At 39.9% G+C, this 23,054-nt stretch overlaps 2 protein-coding genes across 3 annotated transcripts in view; one reads left to right on the forward strand and one right to left on the reverse strand.

The window, feature by feature from the left end:
* The window catches only part of TEN1 (TEN1 subunit of CST complex), a gene marked incomplete at its 5' end in the record, with an annotated part of 968,820 nt that overhangs the window by 673,661 nt on the left and 272,105 nt on the right, over nucleotides 1–23,054 (reverse strand).
* Nucleotides 1–23,054, forward strand: part of ACOX1 (acyl-CoA oxidase 1) — an 832,154-nt gene that overhangs the window by 335,914 nt on the left and 473,186 nt on the right. For both annotated transcript variants that reach the window (XM_044090502.1, XM_044090501.1), the window contains exon 4: nucleotides 11,847–11,954. In XM_044090502.1, the coding sequence (XP_043946437.1) occupies nucleotides 11,847–11,954 (108 nt within the window). The remainder of the gene's footprint in view (nucleotides 1–11,846; nucleotides 11,955–23,054) is intronic.

Here is a 23,054-nt window from a genome sequence, read left to right on the forward strand (position 1 = left end):
TTAAGGGTGTTTTATCCCCCCCTACAAGAAGATCATTATGAAATATGATGCAGCATGTCAGTCTTCACAGAAGGTCTGCCTTTCTTGTAAAGAACTAAAGATAGTGCCAATCATTATGGGTTTTGTGGCATAATCCCACCCATCTGCATCGGTGTGATCAATTGCATAGGGTATGCCTTGAACTGCAAAATGTGTTGGGGGGGGGGGGACTTAAATCTTTCTGGAATTCACACTTGATGTTAATATTCCACTGCATTAAAAATAACTGTACATAGTAAATCTTTCTTTTTTTGAAGTTGTTCTGTTAGACTGTGAACCCCACACAACTGTACTTTTTTTCCTCAGGAATAGATGTTCTTCATCTCACATTGCTGCAGTCCTTACTTATGGGTAGTCCGCTGTCCTCGGTCGGCCCGAATACCAAAGTATTAGGCTGACGTCGGTCATGGCGCTCAGCACTGACATCAGAGCGTCAGGGTATAAAAGCGCATGACCGACGTCATATCCTCAGTCTTTTTTGCCGCATGGTCTGATGCAGAAGCAGCGTTGCGAGTGCCGTTCTGAAATTTTCGAATTCTGAGTTTCAGACGAAACCAAGTTGGGCTAAGTACCCCGTTGGGGAATATTTTTGTTTTTTCTTGCCTCAGTTAATTAACCGGATGTCAGAAAAAGTGAATAATTGTATTTCTTGTGGGAAACAGATACCGCATAGGGATTATCACTCTCTTTGCATTCCTTGTTTGGGACCGGACCACGACGTAGTCGGGTGTCGGTTTTGTGCTAGGTTTAATAAGCGCACTATAAAAAGAAGGTTAGATTGTGCTAGGTTAGTCTTTGGTAAGCGGTGTAATTATAATATGCCGTCGGATCCTCCGACGCCCGCTTCCACGAAGAAGTGCAAAGACAAATCCTTGAAACCTAGACAGGTTGATTCGTCCGTTTCGGACGCCGGTCCTGCAGAAGCTACAGTAGAGCAGGGGGATTCGGCTGAGGTTTCTGTTGAGTCTCAGGGGGAAACTTTGATTTTGCAGGATGTGGCCTCCCAGGAGTCAGGTCAGGCTGAAGGGGCTTCTCTAGTTACTGTTCTCCCTTCTATGCCTAAGGTGGTTAGGCCTTCTGCTTCTATTACTAAGGCTTCTTCTAAGGGCAGGTCTGTTTTGCCTTCTTCTGGTGTTCCTCCAGGTACTTCTGGGTCTGTGCCTAAAAAGCACATGCTTAAAATGGCAGAAGATTTGATTACTTTAATTAGAGGTTCTATGCCCCCTCCTGATAAGAGGCCCAGGGTGGAGCCAGAGTTGGAAAGTTTGGATCAGGCCTCTGATGACTCAGAGTCTGCTGCTGAAGATATTCTAGATTTTCCTCCTTATTCGGATTCTGATGCAGAGGATTCCACTCCTTCTGCTTCTCCTCCAGAGGATTTTTCATTTTCAGAAACTCTGCATTCCATGAGGGAGCATTTTAAGTGGGAAGGACAGGATTTCTCTGATTCAAGGAAGAGGCTTAGGGAATTCTTGTTTTTACCACAGCATAGACCCTTGGCTATACCTCTTGTTTTGGATGTTGTTCAAGATGTTTTCTCGGAGGCTTCCCTTAATCCAGATTCTTTGCCTCCTGCGCCAGTTAAACCGGACAGATATTACAGGGTGCCTGAGGCTCATAAATATCTGTATAAGAGTCCTAGGGCGGACCCAGAAACTATAAGTCAGGGGCCTAAGGGTGTTAGAGCCTCTGTTGTAAAGAATCCGGTTCCTCTGGATAAGGAAGCTAGAGCTTTGGATAGATGGGGTAAGAAGGTGTATACCTCTTCTACTTTAGCAATGAGGGCTTTAAATTGCCAGTTTCATATGTTGAAGTATCAGAATTTCCTCCTTTCTCAGCTAAAATCTAAAGTGGATGCTTTGGCAGAGGGCATAGAATGTAAAGAATTGCAGGATTTAGTACATGTCTCTGAACAGGTGGGTAAGCATTCTTTGCAGTGTGGTTTTGATGCTGTGCAGGCCTCTTCTAGGGTGGCTGCCACTGGTTCAGTTCTTCGCAGGCACGCCTGGCTTAAGGATCAGAATTTGTCCGAGCATGTTAAAACTAGAATTCTGGATGCCCCTTTACAGTCTGAAGTTTTGTTTGGTCCCCCTGTGGAGTCGGTTTTGAAGAAAATGGAAGACAAGGCTAAGTCTATGCAGACTGTTAAGGATTTTTTGCAGGTGCAACCTCCAAAGTTTAGTAGAAATTGGCCTACTAAGGGGTGGACCTACCCTTCTTCTGATTCTCAATCTAGGGGTAGATCTAGGCGTGGCAGGGGCAGAGCTCACAGTACATTCAGGCCTAGAACTTGGAGTTCGCCTGCACAATCTGCAGGTGAGGGCAGGGGCCAGTCCTTTCGTAAACAGGCCCAATGACCTGCATTTTCAGCTGCCAGATTCTTCTTGCCTGGCAGCTCCTTTGGGAGGAAAGTTAGCACTCTTCAAGCAAAACTGGCTTTTAGTCACCCAGGACAAATGGGTATTGGACATTATAAACCGAGGCTACAAGTTTTATTTCCATACATTGCCTCCTTTCAAAGGCATGCCAGACGTTCCTCCTCGTCAAAGGATAGAGGCTCACAAGCAGATTTCTTTACTTCTTCAAATAGGAGCTATTCAGCCAGTTCCTCTGTCAGAAGTGGGACTAGGATTTTATTCTCGCCTGTTTCTAGTACCAAAGAAAGGGAACACGTGGAGACCAGTTTTGGATTTATCTGTCCTCAACACTTATTTGGACATTCCAAAGTTCAAAATGCTGACGTTACAGCAGCTTTTACCTCTGTTGGGAAAAGATCACTGGATGGTAACTCTGGATCTCAAAGAGGCTTATCTTCATGTTCCTATCAGGCCCAGTTGCAGGAGGTACCTGCGTTTTCGGGCTGGAAATTTACATTATCAGTTCTCTGCATTGCCCTTTGGCTTATCTACTGCGCCCAGAGTGTTCACAAAGGTTCTGGCTCCAGTGACAGCCTTTTTCAGGTTAAGAGGAATACAGATTTATCCTTATTTGGACGATTGCCTGATTATTGCACAACACAAGGACAAACTTCTTCATCATCTACAGTATGTGATGGTAGTGTTAAGATGCCTAGGGTATTCTGTGAACGAAACAAAGTCCAGTCTAGTACCCTCTCAGGACATGTGCTTTCTGGATGTGAGACTGAATACAGCTTCCCAGATGGCCTTTTTGACCCCGGACAAACAAAGAAGCCTTTCTCTTTATTTCCATCAAATGTCTCTACAGTCCAGGCTGACTGCAAGGACAGTCCTTCAAGCCTTGGGGTTCATGGCATCTTGTATTCTGGTGCTTCCCAATGCCAAACTGCATATGAGGAAGCTTCAATGGTATCTCAAGAATGTATGGACACAACACTGCCAAGATCTAGACACTGTCATTCCAATAATACCTTGCATTCAGAAGGAATTTTTGTGGTGGGCTCAGGAATGTCACCTAAACAAGGGACTCTCTGTGACCCGACCAGAGGCGAATCAGATTTTAACGACAGATGCCTCGGACAAGGCTTGGGGAGCACACCTCAATGGAAAATGGGTGCAAGACACGTGGCCTGTCAAACTTCAACATTTGCATATCAACTTGAAGGAGATGTTAGCAGTTCAATTTGCATTGATGGCTTTCAGGGATTTACTTCACCCAGGACAGGTGTTGATTCAAACAGACAACACTACTGTCATGTGGTACATCAACAAGCAAGGGGGAACCCATTCGTACCCTCTTTGCAGGCAAGTGATGATTTTGTGGGAGAATGCTCTCAGTTTACAACTCAATCTTCAGGCAAGGTTTCTACCAGGAGCACAGAACTCCTTAGCAGATGTGTTGAGCAGACAAATTGTGGATCCTCACGAGTGGAAACTGGATCCTCAGGTGTTTCAAAAGTTGACATGTGTTATGGGGGACTCCAGACATAGATCTGTTCGCTTCTCCACTAAATTACCAGTTGCCAAGGTTTTGCACAAAAATGTTTCATCCCACAGCTTGGAGGGTGGATGCTCTATCATTCAGTTGGAGCAATCTTCACGTCTATGCCTTTCCACCTCTGCCTCTCATTCCCAAGGTACTCCTGAAGGCCAGAATAGACAAGCCATCCATGATTCTGATAGCGCCGGATTGACCTCGACAGCACTGGTACCCACTACTGAGGAGTTTAGTAAGGGAGCCTCCATGGCATCTGCCTTTGATTCCGCATCTTTTGTCTCAGGAGGGCAATCACTTCCTCAATGTCAAGATTCAGTCTCTGCAACTCACAGCCTGGCATATTCTGTTCTAGACCCTGGAGGGTCTCAGCTTCCACAACAAGTTTTGAATGTTATTTTGGAGGCCAGAAGGCCTAGTACAAGGAAAGTTTACGCAGATAAATGGAGGAGATTTTTTCTTTGGAGCAGAGCGAAGAAATTTGATGTGTCCAAGCCTGATTTAAGTGTTTCTCTTCAATATCTTACTGAGTTATTGGACAAGGGTTTGTCTTTCTCCTCGATAAAGGTTCATGCTGCAGCCATTTCTGCTCACTATGATTGTGACCCTCCTTTGTTTTCCAATCCTTTGTTTAAGCAATTTCTTAGAGGGGCAAAGAACATAAGACCCCCACGTAGAGCTCCTACTCCTGCTTGGGATCTCAATTTTGTGTTGGAAAAACTTACTCTACAACCTTTTGAGCCTGCAGCTACTGCCGAGTTAAAGTATTTATCATGGAAGACTGCTTTTTTGTTGGCCATTACTTCTGCAAGAAGGGTTTCTGAATTACAGGCCCTTATGGCAGTGGAACCGTTCCTGATTTTTCATAAGGATAGGGTATCTTTGCGTACTAATCCTTCCTTTATGCCTAAAGTGGTTTCTAGTGTGGCCTTGAACTAAACTATTCATTTGCCTACTTTTTATGCAAACCCCCAAAATAAAGGGGAGAAGATTTTGCATACTTTGGACATTCACAGACAGTTACGTTATTATCTGAGCAGAACCAAGGGGTTCAGGCAGTCTCAGCAGTTGTTTGTTTCTTTTGCTTTGGGTTCTCAGGGGAAACCTGTTTCAAAACAAACTATTTCTAAATGGATTGGGTTTTGTATTTCTTTCTGTTATTCCCATCATGGTAAGGAGGTTCCGGCTGGAATCAGACCTCATTCCACTAGAGCTACTGCCACTTCTACTGCCTTTCTAAGAGGGGTAGCTACAAAAGATATTTTGGAAGCAGCCACTTGGAGTTCAGTACATACTTTTTACAAGCATTACCACCTTCCTCTTTATTCTAAGTCTAGGGCTGGATTTGCCTCTGCTATATTACAGGGCATTTTAGCAGCCCCTAATGCTTTATGATTTTGCCATCCTCCCTTTACCTCTGCTTTGGGATTCTACCCATAAGTAAGGACTGCAGCAATGTGAGATGAAGAACATAGTACAGTTTTGTACCTACCATAAATGTAGATGTTCGAAGATCCACATTGCTGCAGTCCAATTTACCCTCCCTCCTTCCCCTCTATAGTTTGGCATGATAATATGGTTTGGGTGATGGTTGTTGTTGGGCATGTTTTTGGGAGGTATACTGTTTTTGGGCTGTGGCCTTTCTTTTTAGGGCCTTCTGACATCTGGGGCAAGAAAAGACTGAGGATATGACGTCGGTCATGCGCTTTTATACCCTGACGCTCTGATGTCAGTGCTGAGCGCCATGACCGACGTCAGCCTAATACTTTGGTATTCGGGCCGACCGAGGACAGCGGACTACCCATAAGTAAGGACTGCAGCAATGTGGATCTTCGAACATCTACATTTATGGTAGGTACAAAACTGTACTTTATGCAAATGTCCGGATATGGATTAGCAAGGCAGATAGTTATCAAGGTTAGAGTTTGGATGTACATTTGTAGTTGCAGGTTTGAATCTCATTATGGGCAGATGTTGTTTATAAATGTCTGGCCCTCAATGTCCTATTTGGATACAGGACTTCATTATTCTTGTGGAAAAAACTTGACTAGGCTTAGAAAGATCTCTCTGGATCATTAGCCTAGAAAAAAAAAATCTATGAATAATTTCTGTCTGTAGTTTAGCACAGGAGATGGGGAGCACTAACTATTGTCAAGTATGGGGAGAGCAAGTGATCAGACACATGAACTGTTCTGAGCAGTGCCAGGAGGTGTGTGTAAAAAGTTGGGAAATGTCGGTCTATGTCATGAATTTAAAAAGCCAAAAGAAGGAGGGGAGGCATTTCTTTTGCTGTGTTAGGTTGCATGTGAAATTTGAAAAATGAAATCCTTTTTCTAGTTATTAAAAAATGTAAATCTGTAGAAAGTGTCAAGCGGGAAGGTACGTTATAAGGTTTATGGAATGAAGCAGTGAGAATACTGAGTTCAGTGAATATGGTACTTTGTAGAACATAAAGGATAGGTAGAGATGATGGGGACTTTTGAAATATTTCAGAGTAAACTGCAGTAGCATATTAAGAAGTGAATAGAAGGATTCATTGGATGCATGCTTTGAGATTATTTAGAGATGTCATCAAAGAAGGTCCTAAGAAAATACTATTTCAGTGAATTGAAAATTGTTGCTTTGGCTCTGCTGTGCACATAAATAACCTTACATGTTGTGGGAAAAAAAATCAAGAAAGCATGAGAACATTTTTTAGCCAAGTATTTGGACTGATCCTCAGACCCTTTCCAGCTGCAGCGTGAACCATCAGACTGTATATAGATACAGAAAGGTTTAAAATGTATTCAAAAAAAAAAGAAGCAGTAACTGTACAGCATTATAAAAGAAACAAAGTTGTAACTATAGAATATTACAAAGATTATTCAGTAACACGCAAAATAATTTAAAGTTTAGATTGGCACAAAATATGCAGTAATAACATATGAATGTTGAAAATCGCACAAGTAATGTATGACTATTGAGAAGTGCACATTTAGACATTCTTGACAGCACACCTTGATTACAGGTTATTAAATGGGTCTCAACCCAGCATTGTAAACGTACTGTAAAACAGGGTAGTAATATGTTTCGAGTCCCATAGTGAGAAGAAAGGTGTAGGCGAGTGTGTGTGTGTGTGTGTGTGTGTGTGTGTGTGTGTGTGTGTGTATGTGTGTGTATATATATATATATATATATATATATATATATATACACATACATATATATATATGTATATGTATATATATATATATATATATATATGTATATATGTATGTGTGTGTATATGGTTCTACTTGCTTTGATCGAAATACTATTATTTTGAAGAAAGTACAACCTTACTTTCCTGAATTCTGGTTCAGTGAGCCAGCAATTAAAATAAAAAATAACAATTTAAACTCCGTTTTGCAGGAGGGCAAGCCCTCCTGCACCCCCACATCCCTGCTACATTAAATATACTAACTCCGCAATCGCACAACAGTGGAGAAACCACTATATTCCCTTATCCCCACTGTAGTGCTCTGTTTTATTTAGATTGCCAGTTCGCTGAACCAGAATTTGCGAAAGTGCACTTTCGTTGAAGTGCAATTTCACAAAAGTAAGGTCGTACTTTCTTTGTTTGATGTAATGGTATTTCGATCAAAGAAAGTAGACCCCTATATATATATATATATATATATATATATATATATATATATATATATATATATATATATCAATCTATGTTGTTGAACGAAAGTATGTTTCAACGAATGTTATTTACCCGAGCTGATTCCACCGAAACCTCTTCATAATGAAAGCACAGACTGCCGAATTCCTTTCCCTCTGAAAGGAACCACTTGTCCACCATGGTGAACTGCGTCATCTGTTCCCTTTAGTGTAATCTCAGAGTGGGTATATTTAAGTGTGGGGGGGGGGTAATTTGGTGAGCTTAGGATTGGTCTGTTTTGGTTCGTTACCATGGTGGCCAAGTGATTCCTTTCACAGGAAAAGGAATTCAGCAGGCCATGCTTTCGTTATGAAGAGGTTTCGGTGGAATCAGCTCGGGTAAGTAACTGTGGTCTTTGGGGCATTTAAAGGAATATGTTTCATTCAAGTGCTCATGTCAGCTTAGATTTAAAGAAAGAGTAAATCGTCTCATTCCTAATTGTTAAGGAAAGCAAGTACAGTTAGGGGGGACACTTTGTAGCTTTTCCATAATTGATAGAACAGATTGTAGTATTTGTAAGGAAATGGACTCCTCAAAATTACTTTGATGATTGCTGAGGAGTTCCTGGTAACTAATTTGTGCTTTAGTAGTGGGGCAACAGTAGTCATGCAACAGGCTGAAAAGTTAGATTAGATAATAATAAAATATTGCATGCATTTACTGGTAGCCATTTAGCTTTCTGTAAGATTAAGGCAGTGATGTTTACTTTTGGGAACATTAGGTTGGGGTGTCTTCTGTGCTGAGTTTGCATGTCTTCCCTGTGTTCACTTCGGTTTTCTCCAAGTGGTTTGGTTTCCTCCCACATTCCAAAGATGTGCAGTAGGTGGATTGGATACTTTAAATTGGCCATATGTATGAGTACACATGCATGCTGTAGGTACGAGTACACATACATGTCTGGTATGGAAAGACTACTGTAGCAGAGCTAGCCCACGCGGTGGTGTGAACACTGGCTCTAGAATATGGTTGTTCATGATGTGACACCCTCACCCCTTATGTAAACTGAGAAAAAGTTATGGATGGACAGATGTGGAAAATTGCAAGATTTTACTGACTAGTATAACAGTGCATTTTGGCACAAGTTAAGGGATGTTATTGGTAAGACTTATCCAGGTTTAGGGATAGATATAGTTGGTTTGAAATATTATCTTTTATCATACGGTTGCGCTCCCTGAAGGAGAGAGTTGGGCCTTTTCCTCCCAAGTTTCATCTGGCTCTTGTATTTTAAAGCTATCAGTAGGTTTAATAAGCTTCAGTTATTTTTTTTAAATTAGCAGTTTATAATGTAATTATTCACTAGTTAGGAATAATTTTTCCCCCTCCTATGGTTTGCATAGTTGTAGAGGTTACTGGAAAACATTATCAACATCATTAGTTTTATAATGGTTAATGGCATAGGTAGTCGTGGGGGTTATAGGTTTCCGGCCAAGTATGTTTTGAACTAACAACAATAGTGTCTAGGAGTGATCAGTGTTTATTTACCTCACATATAGTTATATATATTTTTATTTTTTATTCTGTATTTTATTCTGTATATTATTGAATTTAACTGAGGTTATTTAGGTGTATAGACCGTTTTTACTCTTGCAGTTAACAGATTCTGTTATTTTTCTCTTCCAGCTAGACAGTCATTTTTACGTATTTCGTCCGATGTTCCAGTTTTAAAATCAAGTGGTGTCCATATTTTGTAAATAGAGGGTCATGTTTCTTTAACAAGTATTTTAAATTTAACAGTTTTATAAGAGCAATATAATGCGAATAGCCAATTGTTTCATTCAATGTAATTCTCTATTTTAAGTAGTGTGTGCGGACTTGTTTTTTCAATGTTTATTATGGTTTCAGGGGTGGTTTTTACATAGCTTCAGTTTTGTGAATCCATACCCTGGTGATCATGCAATTATAAAGTTTTAACATAAGTAGGGGTTCTAATGTTGTGACGTTCTATACGTTCTGAAGAAGCTTGTTTGTGCTACCGACGAAAAGCCTGTGTTTTTTGTGCTTAAAATAAACGTGTTTTCATTTTTACACCTATTGGGTGTTTTTATCAAGCTTCACTAAGCCTTCCGGTGGGTTACTTGACAGTATAGATCCATTACCAAGCTCACATGTGAAGACATCATTTCAACTTGTGTACTGTCTTATTGGTAGTGTGTAAACGTAGACAAATTAGGCATGTTTGCAGGGAGGGCTGAGCCTGCTGCACCATCTATCTGGAAAAAGCCCCACAGCACCCCCAAGATTGCACTGTCATGGAACAAGAAGACAAGTCTGATCTCTGAATAGTGAAGCTTTTCCATGTCCTTGACGGCAGTAGATGAAACTGAGGACAGTGAATTTGAACACATGACTGGGGGATGCTTCACAATTGAAGCTTAATGATGTAACTGTCAAATTATCCCTCAAGAAAGGACTAACCACTACTTGACTGAAGCTTTGCTTGAAATGGTTAAATTTAGCAGTAACAGTTGCAGGTGTGGTACACAATTTTACAGAGTAACTTAGGTGTTTACCATTGTCGATCAGGTAACCCAGTGCATTTATTAGACATATGTGAAGTTCAGATTTATTTAGGTGTACCACCACATTTAACTGTGCTCCTTGTGAGTAGACATAATGGGCATGTGGCATGATTTTGAAGACATTTTTCATGTTTTAATTTGTAATGAAGAATAATATATTGTCAACCATGAACATTTAAGTGTGATTCTAACCAAAGCTGTTCTGTTTTCCATGTATGTGGCTTAAATCCAGGTTCCACCCTACAGGAACAATTTCCTGTACTGCATTTGACTCAGCTCATCCTAAAAAGGGCTATAGATGGCACTGCCTTCAGATGTAATGTTCTAGAAGAAATGGCACCCAAACTGTAGGAAAATAATGGCCATGGTACCCATGACACCCATCCACAGAGATATCACTTGATGTCCCCAGGTTCCTTCCCGTGATCTAATTTCTCTTTTAAATGTGGATGCGAAGGGAATGGTCGGTCCTCCATATCTGTCACCTTAAACTTCCTTTTCATTGATACCACTCAGTCTCCAAGTACAAGTTTTGTGGACAAAGCTAAAAATAATGGGGGACAAAGGTCCAAAATCAGGTACAGATATTGTATAATGCACTTATAAACTTAGAAACTTGATAGACTAACAGGGTTTGCATTAGCATGCATTTTTAAGGATATGAAGTTCGAAACTCTAAATATCTGCCATTATTTAATTTCTTCAGTCCTCAATGATTTGCCTAAAAAACACATAATTGTTATGAGGAACAAAGCAAAAGTATGAGACAAAAATCTGGACGTTCTTCAAAATTCTGAGTGTATGAGAGGTATACTGAGAGGGCAGGTATGCTTTCAGGATTCAGCAAAATGATGTATTTTAAACCGTGTAAAAATGTAAAGCAAGAAACCAGTGTGCTCTTGCTGTTTGAAAAGTGGTATAGCTGACACATTTTACAAAGCATATTTGAGGGCTGATATGATGACTTTAGGATTCATACACATGCACTCGTACAAGTCAAGGTACATCAAAGGCGAGAGTACGAGATTCCCCAGCACACTTCATGAACCATAGAATCTCTGAAGCAAAATTCTGAAACTGAAAAGCACAATATTTTAGAACAAGACCGTGCTAAAGAGTAAAACATCACAAAAACTGCTACAGTACTGATGTTACTATCGCAAGCCTTTAGATCCAGGTTTACAAAAGGGGCAAGCCTACTTGCATCCCACACTCTGTTGCTTTGCAGTTTTCACCTCCAAGGTCACATAACCTCAAAGATTAGTGTATTGCCCAGTTTCAGATGTCCAACAAGTATGGCATTGACTTCAGAGGTTGTGCAGCTTCATAGTGTTATTAGTATTGTGTGTGTTGGGGGCACTGTCTTCAATGGGAGTGCATGCATGCTTTCCCTATGTGCATAATCTAGAACACCAATTGCATTCTTCAGATCTGTTTTCAGGCTTAACCTCATCATCTTTCAAGATCCTGTGCTTAAGTTATTTTCACCTTCAAGATGCTGTGATTCACTGAAGAATGTTAGGGATTCTGTGAGAATAGTTTTCTGACAAATCCATCATACCATCTTTAAGGTGGCGGATGCTACAGGGTAGGGAGCCTGTGAATAGAGTGTACTAAATTCTAACTTCTTTAATGTATCTCTGGTCTGTGAAGACGGAATTTTAACATTGACATTGTGTCTTTTCCAGGAACACACATACGTGCTTTGGAGACAACTGCCACTTATGATCCCTCAACACAAGAATTTGTCCTGAACAGTCCGACTGTGACATCTATCAAATGGTGGCCAGGAGGACGTATGTAGAAGTTTCACTTAATTTCTGCATTTTGTCTGATTTATGTCTTTTAATTTCTGTGTTTTTCTGTAGTGTGGAACTATGACTAGGATGCAAATGTCCATCTTACTGTTTGTTTTTTTTTTTTAAATCTTTAGAAACTTTAAGTACAGACTAATGTCAGTGTTTGCCCTGCCTTGATTAGATATTCGGCTGTAATTTCATTTAGCATGAGATCTTTTGTACAATATTTCTTATGTAGCAGTGGTAACAGTTAGCAAAGCAGAATAGTTTTAAACAATTCTGATAGGATTGGTGTGTGGTGCAATTTTCGCCACTTATCAGCTGGAGTGTTGCCTTGCCTCATGTATATCAGTGTTATCAGCCAGTAATAATTTTATATTGCTTTGTCATTAAATGCTAAAGCTGACTGCAGGCAGACTTCTGAAATGAGTCCATTGGTACTCCACACTTATTATTTCAAATGACCCGAGTTTGCACACATTTTTTTTCTTCTTGCCCATGTACCAATTCTGAGAAAGATAATTTTCTCAGCAAGGTCATTTTTATGAGTATTATAGTGTACAAAATGTGTAATATACTGTGCTCAAATGCTACTGTTGTAATGCCTGAAAAAGGTTTTGAGTTTAGTGTTAGAATTGGCAATTCTAGTGGAGGTTAATACTAGGGTTTAGGTTTTGCCTTCCAGATTGGGCTAGGAGTTAGGTTAAGGGACTGTGTCTGTTTATATATTTTCAAATGTTCTGTCCATACCATGCTTTTGAATTCATGATTTGTATGCTGTTAGGTTTTTGACCATTTGGATTTGAACTTGTGTCTTTCAAAGCTGAGGCATTTGAAATCATACCAGAATCTCTCTCTCATATAAGAAAAGCCATCTTCTGCTGCTTATTAGCAGCCCTAAAAAACTCTCAGCACCTATTTTACAAAAGCCATTCCCCCTGAGGCTTGTGCTAGTATCCTGTGCACTTGGGATATGCTTACTGCTACAGATGCAGTTCTTTCTCTGTGTTTGTACTGCATGGACTTTCTTTATGTGGCCTTCAAAGGCCCAGCTGTACTAAGTTTACACACCATCCTTTTGGTCATTAAATACTAAAGCAAGACCATAATTACCTTTTCATGTTTTGTCCTGGATCTTTCTATAATGTTTCAGACTATTGCTCGTCACCTCTTGTAGGTGAAGCACGAGACCTTTTATGCTTACTACCTGTGAAGGCATGGAGATGAGCAAAGAAAAGTATGTTTTTCAAAAAATAAATGTTGGGAAAGGTTAACATCCCATGGCTATGTGATACAGGGCAAACAAACACAAGCCTTGTACTCTGGCAGTTCTTCAGACAGTGTTTCTCCAAAATGGCCATTTCCCTCTTACTAGCCACTTAGTTTTCCAGTCACAGGTTATGAATACTTTGTTAATATCCCATTATACATCTCAACTGCAAGATGGAAGCAACAAGGTGTCTCCTGCTCTGTAACACATACGCTTGGGAACACGACTCATTAGATGTAGTAGATGGCCCTATTTCCCACAGTTTTTTTGTTTTTTTAGCTTGTTTTGCTGCTGTGGTGAAAGGGAGGTTGACCTTTTTTGTTAGGCATGCTCTGAAATCAGATTATGCTGTGTCCCCTGTTCGTAATGTTATGCATGTACTGGAACTGAAGAATTTGAAATCCTCCCTTCAGATGTTCTCAAAGATGGCAAATTCTTCTTTGCTACATTCTTTTTTTATGGACTACTCCATTAAGGAGGCTGTCATGATGCTGTCTACCAGCTTGTGTATCTTGGTACTTCTCACAGAAGGTATTTGAACATGTAATTGAGACAAGAACATGTATCAAACCAGTTCTGCTTTACACTGTTGATTCATTATTAAACCGGAGTGCTTCACAAGACCGAACATGAAAAGACAGATTCACAAAATACTGAAACTGTAGTTATTTGAAACTTTAAAAATATAACCTACTTCAAAGCACTTTAACCATGGGGTTGCTGTATTAAAGAGAGGGTGAGGTAACTAAAACAGTTCATAAGAAAGGTTATCTTTTTTTCCTGCTAGATTGCTTCATTATTTTGGAACATTTCCATGTCATTCTTTGGTTTTAGGATTTTATGATTCAGTTTTTGTGTTCACACTTAGCTTACAACCTACTGGCCTTAAAGAAGCCTGATTGCTGTAACCTTGTATTGATCTCGGTCTTTCTCTGCATATATATATATATATATATATGTGTGTGTGTGTGTGTGTGTGTGTGTGTGTATATATGTATATGTATGTATATATGTATATGTATGTATATATGTATATATGTATATATATATATATATATATATATATATATATATATATATATATATATATATATATATACACAGTGGATATAAAAAGTGTGCACACCCCTGTTAAAATGCCAGGTTTTTGTGATGTAAAAAAATGAGACCACAATAAATAACTTCAAAACTTTTCCCACCTTTAATGTGACCTATAATCTGTACAATTCAATTGAAAAACAAACAAATGTGTTAGGGGAAAAAAATAAAAAACGTACAATAACCTGGTTTCATGTGTGCACACCCTTAAACTAATATATGTGATGTTGTAAATCTTTGTTCTTTCATTACAGCTAAGACCTCGGTTCCATCCTCGGAACCAATAAGGCTGTTTCCCAGCTGACGCAAGCCAAAACCTCTCGGCTAAGACCTACCCATCTGCTCTCCTAGTTACTCCAGATCTTGTTTGCCGTGTTCCTAGTCAGACGTGCTAGCCATCTCTCTCAAAGCTAAGTAGAAAATTGTTAATTTTAAGACCATTTCTCTTCAAAATTATTTAATTTTTAGTCAAGTTAGCCTTTTCTTACCGTCGCCTATAACCTAAACCTATTTCCTACCCTTTTCCTTGGTAATTTAATTTTTTACCTTTATTGGTACTGTCCCTCTCTCTTGTCTTTGACAGGCCTTTCCTTTCTACTAGTGGTATTTTTTAAAAATAACATCACTGGTATTTTCTCCCTTATTTTCTCTGTAAGATAGCCTTGTTGCCTTACTATGTCACACAAAGCTAAGTTGGGATTTAAACAGTGTGACAAGTGTGGACGTAAGATGCCTAACTCAAATACACATGTTCGTTGTGTCTGCTGTTTGGGTGTGGATCATATTAGAGCTGACTGTGACATTTGTGCTAGTTTTAGTAATTGTACACTAGCAGCACATAATAATAAACTTATCTTAAAAGGTTTACTCAAGACACCTTTTTCGGAGACTCTGTCTGGGTCAGAGGTCTCACCCCCTCCAAAGACCAAAAAACATAAGGAAAAACAGATTACTCAAGGCACCTTTTTCGGAGGCTCTATCTGGGTCGGAGGTCTCACCCCCTCCAAAGACCAAAAAACATAAGGGCAAGCGGATTACTCAAGACACCTTTTTGGAGGTTCTATCTGGGTCGGAGGTCTCACCCCCTCCAAGACCAAAAAACATAAGGAAAAACAGATTAATTAAGGCACCATTTTCGGAGGTCTCCCCACCCCTCCAAAGCCAAAAAAAAAAAAAAAAAAAGGACAAAGAGTCACTCGGTTCCTGCATTTCCATCAGTTACGGAAATGAGTCGGCTCCGTGCTTCCTCGGTGCAGACCTCTTCGGCACCAGGATTTGTGTCTTCTCCCTCGGTGCCATCCATGATATTCACCCCTATCTCTGCACGATTCATCTAACATTTCAGAAGAACCCTTCCAAATAAGGCTGATGACATCCTGGTACCTATGATGCATTTTGATGCGAGAGTAGTAATGGGACTAGACTACAAAAACTCTTTCCCAGTGGGCCATGACCATATTTGCAAATGCCCCCCCACAAGCTGACCCCATGGCCACTCCAGTTGTTTGTAAATAATATTGATCATTAAATGAAAAATAATTGTTGGTTAGGACCATCTCTAACAATTCTGAAATTAAGTTGATTTTCTCCTGGTTAACTTTGTACTCTAATAGTAGGTCACTAACCCATTCTAGGCCAATGGACTGTGGGATGACTGTATACAAATCCCTTACATCAATAGTTGTCAATATATCATTCTCATTGTACTCTATTCTATTAACGTGTTCCAAGAAGGTCCAGGAATCTTTGCATATTTGGGATTCCTTTTTTAAAATTCTTTTTAACTCATGGTTCAATTACTGAGCACAAGACATAGTGATTGAGTTCCTTCCATCCACCAAGAGTCTCATGGGGGGAGCCACTAGGCCCTTGTGGATTTTGGGGATGCCAAAAAAACACTGGAACCCTAGGAGTGGTAGTATTTAAGTAATTATACAGAGAAATATCAATTCTTCTCTCCAAAAAGATATCCGTTAATTGCTCATGAATATTCATATATGCTTTATTTAGTTCATTAAGGGAGACCTCCCTATAATTCTCTGTGTCCAAAATCTTTAACATCTTATCTGAGTATGTAGAGACATCCATCAATACAACACCACCCCCTTATCCAGCGTCATAACCCTCACATCCTGTGTTTGCAAGAACAACAAGCTGTTACGTTCATCCTGGTTAATGTTAACCAGGTTGTGGGCTTCCTTGTGGTAACTCTTACTTAGGTTATAAAGGTTTAACTGAAATAATTTTTCATATACAGCTAGTTTAGGATGTAAAGGGGGGGTTGTATGTACAACTAATTCTAAAGATGTTCCTAGAATATGCATCTGTGTGTGATTCAGTCTCATAGAATAAACTCAGATTTAATTTCCTTAAATACATTTTAAAGTCAATTATGGTATCAATAAAACTGAATTTGTTTGGTTGGCACAAAGGTCATACCCTTAGAAAGCAAATCAGCCATGGTCTCATCTATGTTAAATTTAGAGTAATTATAAACTGTAAAATCATTTTTATGATTTAAAAACACAGTGCGGGTATTTCGGTTTTGCTCTACCTCATTACTTATATTTAAAAAGTCAAAAGCAGACAATTCAATACTTTTTTCATTGTCGCTAGAAAAGTCTATAAGGGTACTCATGTTCTCCAGTTCTTGTTCTTCGGCCGAGCCCCTTGAAACCCTAAGGCATGAAACCTCACTTGGGCTTGTTGTCTGCTGTTGTAATAGGTCTTGTTTTTAATCCTTTCACTCCTCCTGGGCTCAGGGTACTCTTCCTCATAGTTAAGAACCATGTCTTCTGTTCTTTCAGGCAAGATTTTGTTATTTCCTGAAGGACTAGGAGGAATGTGGGGAGTATTTCGTTTCCCCAGCAGTACCTTTAAACTTTTTGTAGTTACCAAGGGGTTTAGGATAGGCCACACCATTGGCATAGTCATGTACATCTCTGTCTATTTTGTTTAGTTTGCCACTGTTTAATTTGCTTATATGCTGGTCTATACCAGTGTATATTCTATGATGTTCATATCTCATAGAATCATACTCTATGTCATGCCTAATAGATTTATCCAGGGTGCAAGTTCCTTAAATAATCCTTCAATGTCTATTGTGTTGTACTTGACTAGCAACTCGAGCAGCTCCAGCCCACATTTATCAAACAGTTTTAAAAGGTTTAAATGGAGAACTGAATTGTGCTCAAGCCCTGTGGGAAAACGCCAAACCCTGAGACCTTTTGGGATGATCTTGAGCCTGATACATTCCTTTAAATAGGCGTTTTCTAGCTGTAATTTTTTTTACAGCATAACAACTTCAAATCGAATTCATTCAGCTTACCTTCTACATGGTGAGCGGCATGCCCGGAATCTTTGCTGAACGATTTACGAGCGTGACTACTCCATCAGGAAGATCAGCTTAAATAATGCTCTAGCTAGGCACATTCATGAGAGTACAGACTGCAATTTTAAGTTCATGGCCATAGACCATATTGACTTTAGTGATAAAAAACCTTGGGGAGCACAGTTAGAACTAAAGGAACTTAGATGGCAGATTTTACTACATGCAGGTAAATGGCCTAGCATTAATGATGGGACTTCTGTCTCTCCTGTCTTAAAGCTTAAGGCCCTGGAAAGAAAGAAAATTGCATGAAGCAAGGTAACATGCTTTTTGATTGTTCCTCAGAGTAAGTTGCTAATACCACCTTCACAAACATTAAGTTTCAAAGTGTAAGCACTGGAATTTTAGTGTGTCAAAACAACATTCTTATTTGACAAGGTTTTGGTTTAAACATATTGTTTTTAAATATTGTATTTTAACACACATTCAGCAGTATGACTTGTGAGACTACAGGGTTAATTTTTAAGTCAGGTTTGTGCTAGTTGTTTCCCTGTGCCCAATTAGATGCATCTGTGTATTATTTAAATGTTTGCCTTGTCTTACAGGTTTGTCTGAAGAAGTTTACACCGTTTTAAATGAAAGCACTTACATCTTTTATATTTTTTCTACATTAAAAACCTTTGTTTTACATCATCATGCTTTGGATTTTGTGCTTGTTAGAACCTGATCTGCCAGACTTTTCACATTTTAAGGTTCTGGAATACTTAGCCACCTTATTGCAATTGGGAGCATCAACTTCTGCAGCTAAGGTTCATCTGGCTGACATTTTGAATTTTCACAACGGTTTTGATGATCATTCATTTATGTCTCATCGTTTGTGCAAAGTTTTTCTTAAAGGTGCTCAGCATTTAAAACCCCCCTTTCAAAGATCCAGTAGCTCCTTGGGATTTGACCTTAAATTTACAATGCCTAGTTCATTAGCCCTTTGAGCCAGCAGCCACTTGTGACCTCAAGTTTTTATCTTGGCAGACCCTCTTCCTAGTAGCTATCTCATCTGCTAGGAGAATTTCAGAGTTACAGGCTTTGTGTGTGAATCATCCTTATATAATCTTGCATAAAGAAAGAGTATCACTCAGAACCACCCCTCCTTCCTTCTAAAAGTTGCATCAGAGTCCAATATCAACCAGACCATAGACTTACCAGTCTTCTTTCCAAATGTTTCAAACAAATGAGAGTACTGCTTGCATATGTTGGACATCCACAGACCATTGTGTTTTTACTTGGACAGAACAAAATCCGCTAGACAATCAAACCAACTATTTCTATCTTTTTCAGGTACCAGATTGGGCAAACCGGTATCAAAGGTCACTTTGTCAAAATGGTTATGAGACTGCATTACCTTTATATACAACCAGAATACACTCAAACTACCAACAAAAGTTAGAGCTGATTCTACAAAATCTGTTTTCCACTTCAGTGGTCTTCCATTCCAGAGCTTCTATGGAAGACATATGCACATCTGAAACTTGGGCTACCCCTCATACCTTTATCACTCATTATAAGTTAGATATGGTCTTCAGGGGAAGAGCATCCTTTGGCTCTATGGTGCTCAGGAATATTCTTCCTTAGGGCCACCCAGGATCTAAAGTAGCTGGGGATTCTGTCCCATTAGTCAAGAATAAATGAAGATTGACAACATCAGATAAAGAAGTTATGTTCTTATCATAACGTTCCATCTGTGTTGTTGATCGTCATTCATTCTTGACATCGCACCATCCTGCTCTGGAGGTTTGGAACTAGTCCTGGGGTTTTTTGTCATAGGATTGTTCCTCAGACAGAGCTTCCATTTTTCTTAGTGGTGGGCAAACTCAATCTGAGGTAATGGGAAGAGAGGCCTTAGCTTCATAGTTTTTGAGCTGGCGCGAGTTTTGTATAACGGCCGAGTCGGTTCTGAGGGTTCGGAACCGAGCCCATCAATCAAGAATGAATGAAGATCAACAGCACAGATGGAACATTGTAGTAAGAACATAACTTCTTTTTTCCTAACCTCCATTTTCAATGAAGGTGCTTCCACTTCTACTGTTAAAGTGCAACTAGTAGCCATTTCTGATTTTTACAGTGGTTTCCATGGATCATCAGTGGCCTCACACAGACTTTGTAAAGCCTTTTTGAAAGGTCCTCTCCTCCTTACACCCCTCTTACAAGGATCCTATTGCCTCCTTGGGACCTTACTGTGATGCTAAAAGCTCTGACACAACCCCCCTTTGAACCAGCCCTCAGGTGTGAACGAGTTTTTATCTTGGAAAACTATTTTTTTGGTAGCCATCACTTCAGTTAGACGAATTTTCGGAAATTCAAGCGTTTTCGTCTAGGCCAGCATATTTAATTTTTCATAAGGATAGAGTTTCTCTCAGAACAAACCCGTCTTTTCTACCTAAAGTAGTTTCCGAAACCAACCTTAATCAGTACATCAATCTTCCAGTGTTTTTTCTGAATTACTCTAACAAGGATGAGTACTTATTACACCTGTTAGATGTTCACAGGCAACTAAGATTCTACCTTGACAAGACCAGAGGTATCAGAAAATCCAACCAGCTGTTTATTTCCTTTTCGCACATTAAATTCAGACAATCTGTGAGCAAAGTGACTCGAGCCAAATGGATCCCTTGTTTATAAGAACGGTATTCCTGTGCCAGAAACAGCAAAAGCACACTCAATGAGAGTGGTAGCTACATCTGCTATCTTCCAGTTGAGAACATCCATAAATGACATATGCGCAGCTGCAACTTGGGCGTCCCCCCAAACCATTTTTACTCATTACAAGTTAGATCTGGTCTCAAGGGAAAGAGCATCATTTGGTTTGATGGTGCTCAGGAATCTCCTTCTTGAGTCCACCCAGAATTATAAGTAGCTGGGGACTGTGTCCCCATACATTTATGACCAAATGAAGATTAACAACTTCAGATAAAGAAGCTATGTCTTAAGGTTTCATCTGAGTTATCCATCTTCATTAGTCATAAACTCCCCTCCCTCCGTCCCACTGCCAGATTTCCTGGAAGAACGCACATCCCGCCCTGACAGGTTTCCCTTTGGAATTGATTGTTACTCCAGATATGGTCTCTTTCAGGTATTTTTACTTCCTTCTTTCACTCATGAACAGACTTGATCTGAGGTACTGTACCCTGAACATTATGGGTAAGGGATGTGCTAGAGAGTTTTTGGAATCCACAAGTTATAGAAGCAGACGAGTCATTTCCGAGGGATCAGAACCAAATGCACACATTGATGACAAATGAAGATGGACAACTCAGATAGAATGTTATGGTAAGACATAACTTCATTTTTTTATAAAGTACTAGCAGGTTTCAGGTGCCTACAAAGTACTGGAATCATATTTTAGGGAGAAAAGCAACCTAAGAGTTAAGTTAAACTGTAGGAGAAGGTGGAGTTTTCCTTTAAGATTTAAAAACAGTCTCAAAATGGGTTTACACTTCAATATGAAGAAGACAAAGATGATGATAACTGTTAACATAAACCTATTCTTGATTTGGAAGAAATAGAAGTAATCGACTGTTTTTGCCTTCTTGAGTTGGTAATCAGTAATTGTATGATGAGCAGTTAAGAAATCTGATGAATTGCTGTTGGCAGAACATCCATTAAGGATCTAGATAAGATCTTAATGTGCAGAGCACTATCTGTGCATACATAGATCCAGCTTGTTCAAGCTGTGTTATTTTCAAAAAAACATCATACTTCTTAGGTCCTGTCTGGAGACTGGAACAGCAGGACTGGTGCTTTTGGAACTCTATAGTGATGGCAACCAACTCTACACAAGATCACGCTCCTTCCTGCCCACAATCCCTCCATTTTGATAAATCTCCTAAATCTCACTGCCACCTTTATGACAATGGCATCTCCTCTGAGCTTGCATGACTAGAAAAGGATTTAGATCATTTGTGAATTGTTTTTTCACAGATATGTAAATTTTGTCTTATAATTGTAGCAAAAGATAGACCTAAGTCTTGGAACCCTTTTTCTATCCAGTTTCTCTTCAAAGCTTGACTCAGTCTTTCTCACCATATTCCCCATTCCTACCCAGTCATTCTTATTGGGCTTGAGGCCATCCTTTTTCATCTCTCCTTTTTTGTAGGTGCTAGCACCTTAACAACTTCTCTTTAATGTAATCTTTTTGTCAGAAATGATTTAATATGAGTAATGATGCAAATAGTGGTTTAGGAAGTGAAAGCATTAGGGGTAAAAGTTGTCTACCCGAGACCCACATGAACTGTTTATTGTGTTTAGAGGTGTCGCATCTTAATGGCAACTGTCTCGTTTATAAATCCTTTAGTACTCATTCTTTGGAAGATTGCTGAAGTAAGATGGTGGGCAAAGAGGTTGCTTCCTGTGAACTGGGACCAACGGGCTTGTCGACACACTTCTCTGTTGAGGAAAAGGGTAAGAGAAGGGTGGAGGAACTTTCACTACTAGAGAAATTCTCTGCAGCAAAAACTCCAGATAATCCACACCTACTCCAGCAGATACCCTCACCCGTTCACTATATCCTCAATGACCTAGAGTATCTTCTCACAGATTCTGTCCATCTTGACACAGAGGTTATTTCCATTTTGACATCAAGAATCTTTAGGCACCAAGGACAACTGTACACCTGGATGTAGGACTTCTTTTTAGCAAAAAAGTTATCCAGGCTAATTTCTTCTAGGCCTCCTTCCACTGTTTCAGTAAGATCTCACAGGTCTCTCAGAAGTCCCACACAACTCTATTGGGAGCATGTGATGTTGGTCTTTGTCAAGGTCCAGATTTGATACTTCATCATCTCAATCCTGATGGTGCCTACAGTGGGCTGAAATATGATCTTGGTGCCACAAGCTACCTTTCCTACTATGGCCTGATTTTGGGACTGGTAGGAAATGGATGGGCACCATCTATAGCACTAAGTTAACTTCTCCAGTGCCAACTACTGCTGCACCAGTAACTTCGATACTGATCCCTTGATGCGACTCCAGGTCATTGATAGGCAGGCACTGAGATTGTCAGCCCCAGTTCGATCAGGACTATCCTCTGTGTCTGAGAGCTCTGCCTTCACCACCTCAGGACTTAAGATTCCTGACCTGGCTTCAGCTCCTTAGGCCTCAGCACCTTTAGATGGGCTGGCAGTGCTAGCTTTGGTCCCTACCTTGTTGTCATCTATACACATTCCTCCGGCTCCAGGAATTGTTGTTAATTACATGGTGCAGAAGGCAACTTTGTTCCTTTATACCTATTGATGTAGCACCACTGATTCCACCCTGGGATGTTGACAAATCTGGATGCTTGGGCAGGACTTCACAGATGCTCTCACAAGACCAGAAGATGCATAGGACATCACTGGTGAGATCTGGGG

Source organism: Protopterus annectens, chromosome 12.part0 (assembly GCF_019279795.1).
Source record: "Protopterus annectens isolate FY-2018-M chromosome 12.part0, PAN1.0, whole genome shotgun sequence".
Lineage (NCBI taxonomy): Eukaryota > Metazoa > Chordata > Ceratodontiformes > Protopteridae > Protopterus > Protopterus annectens.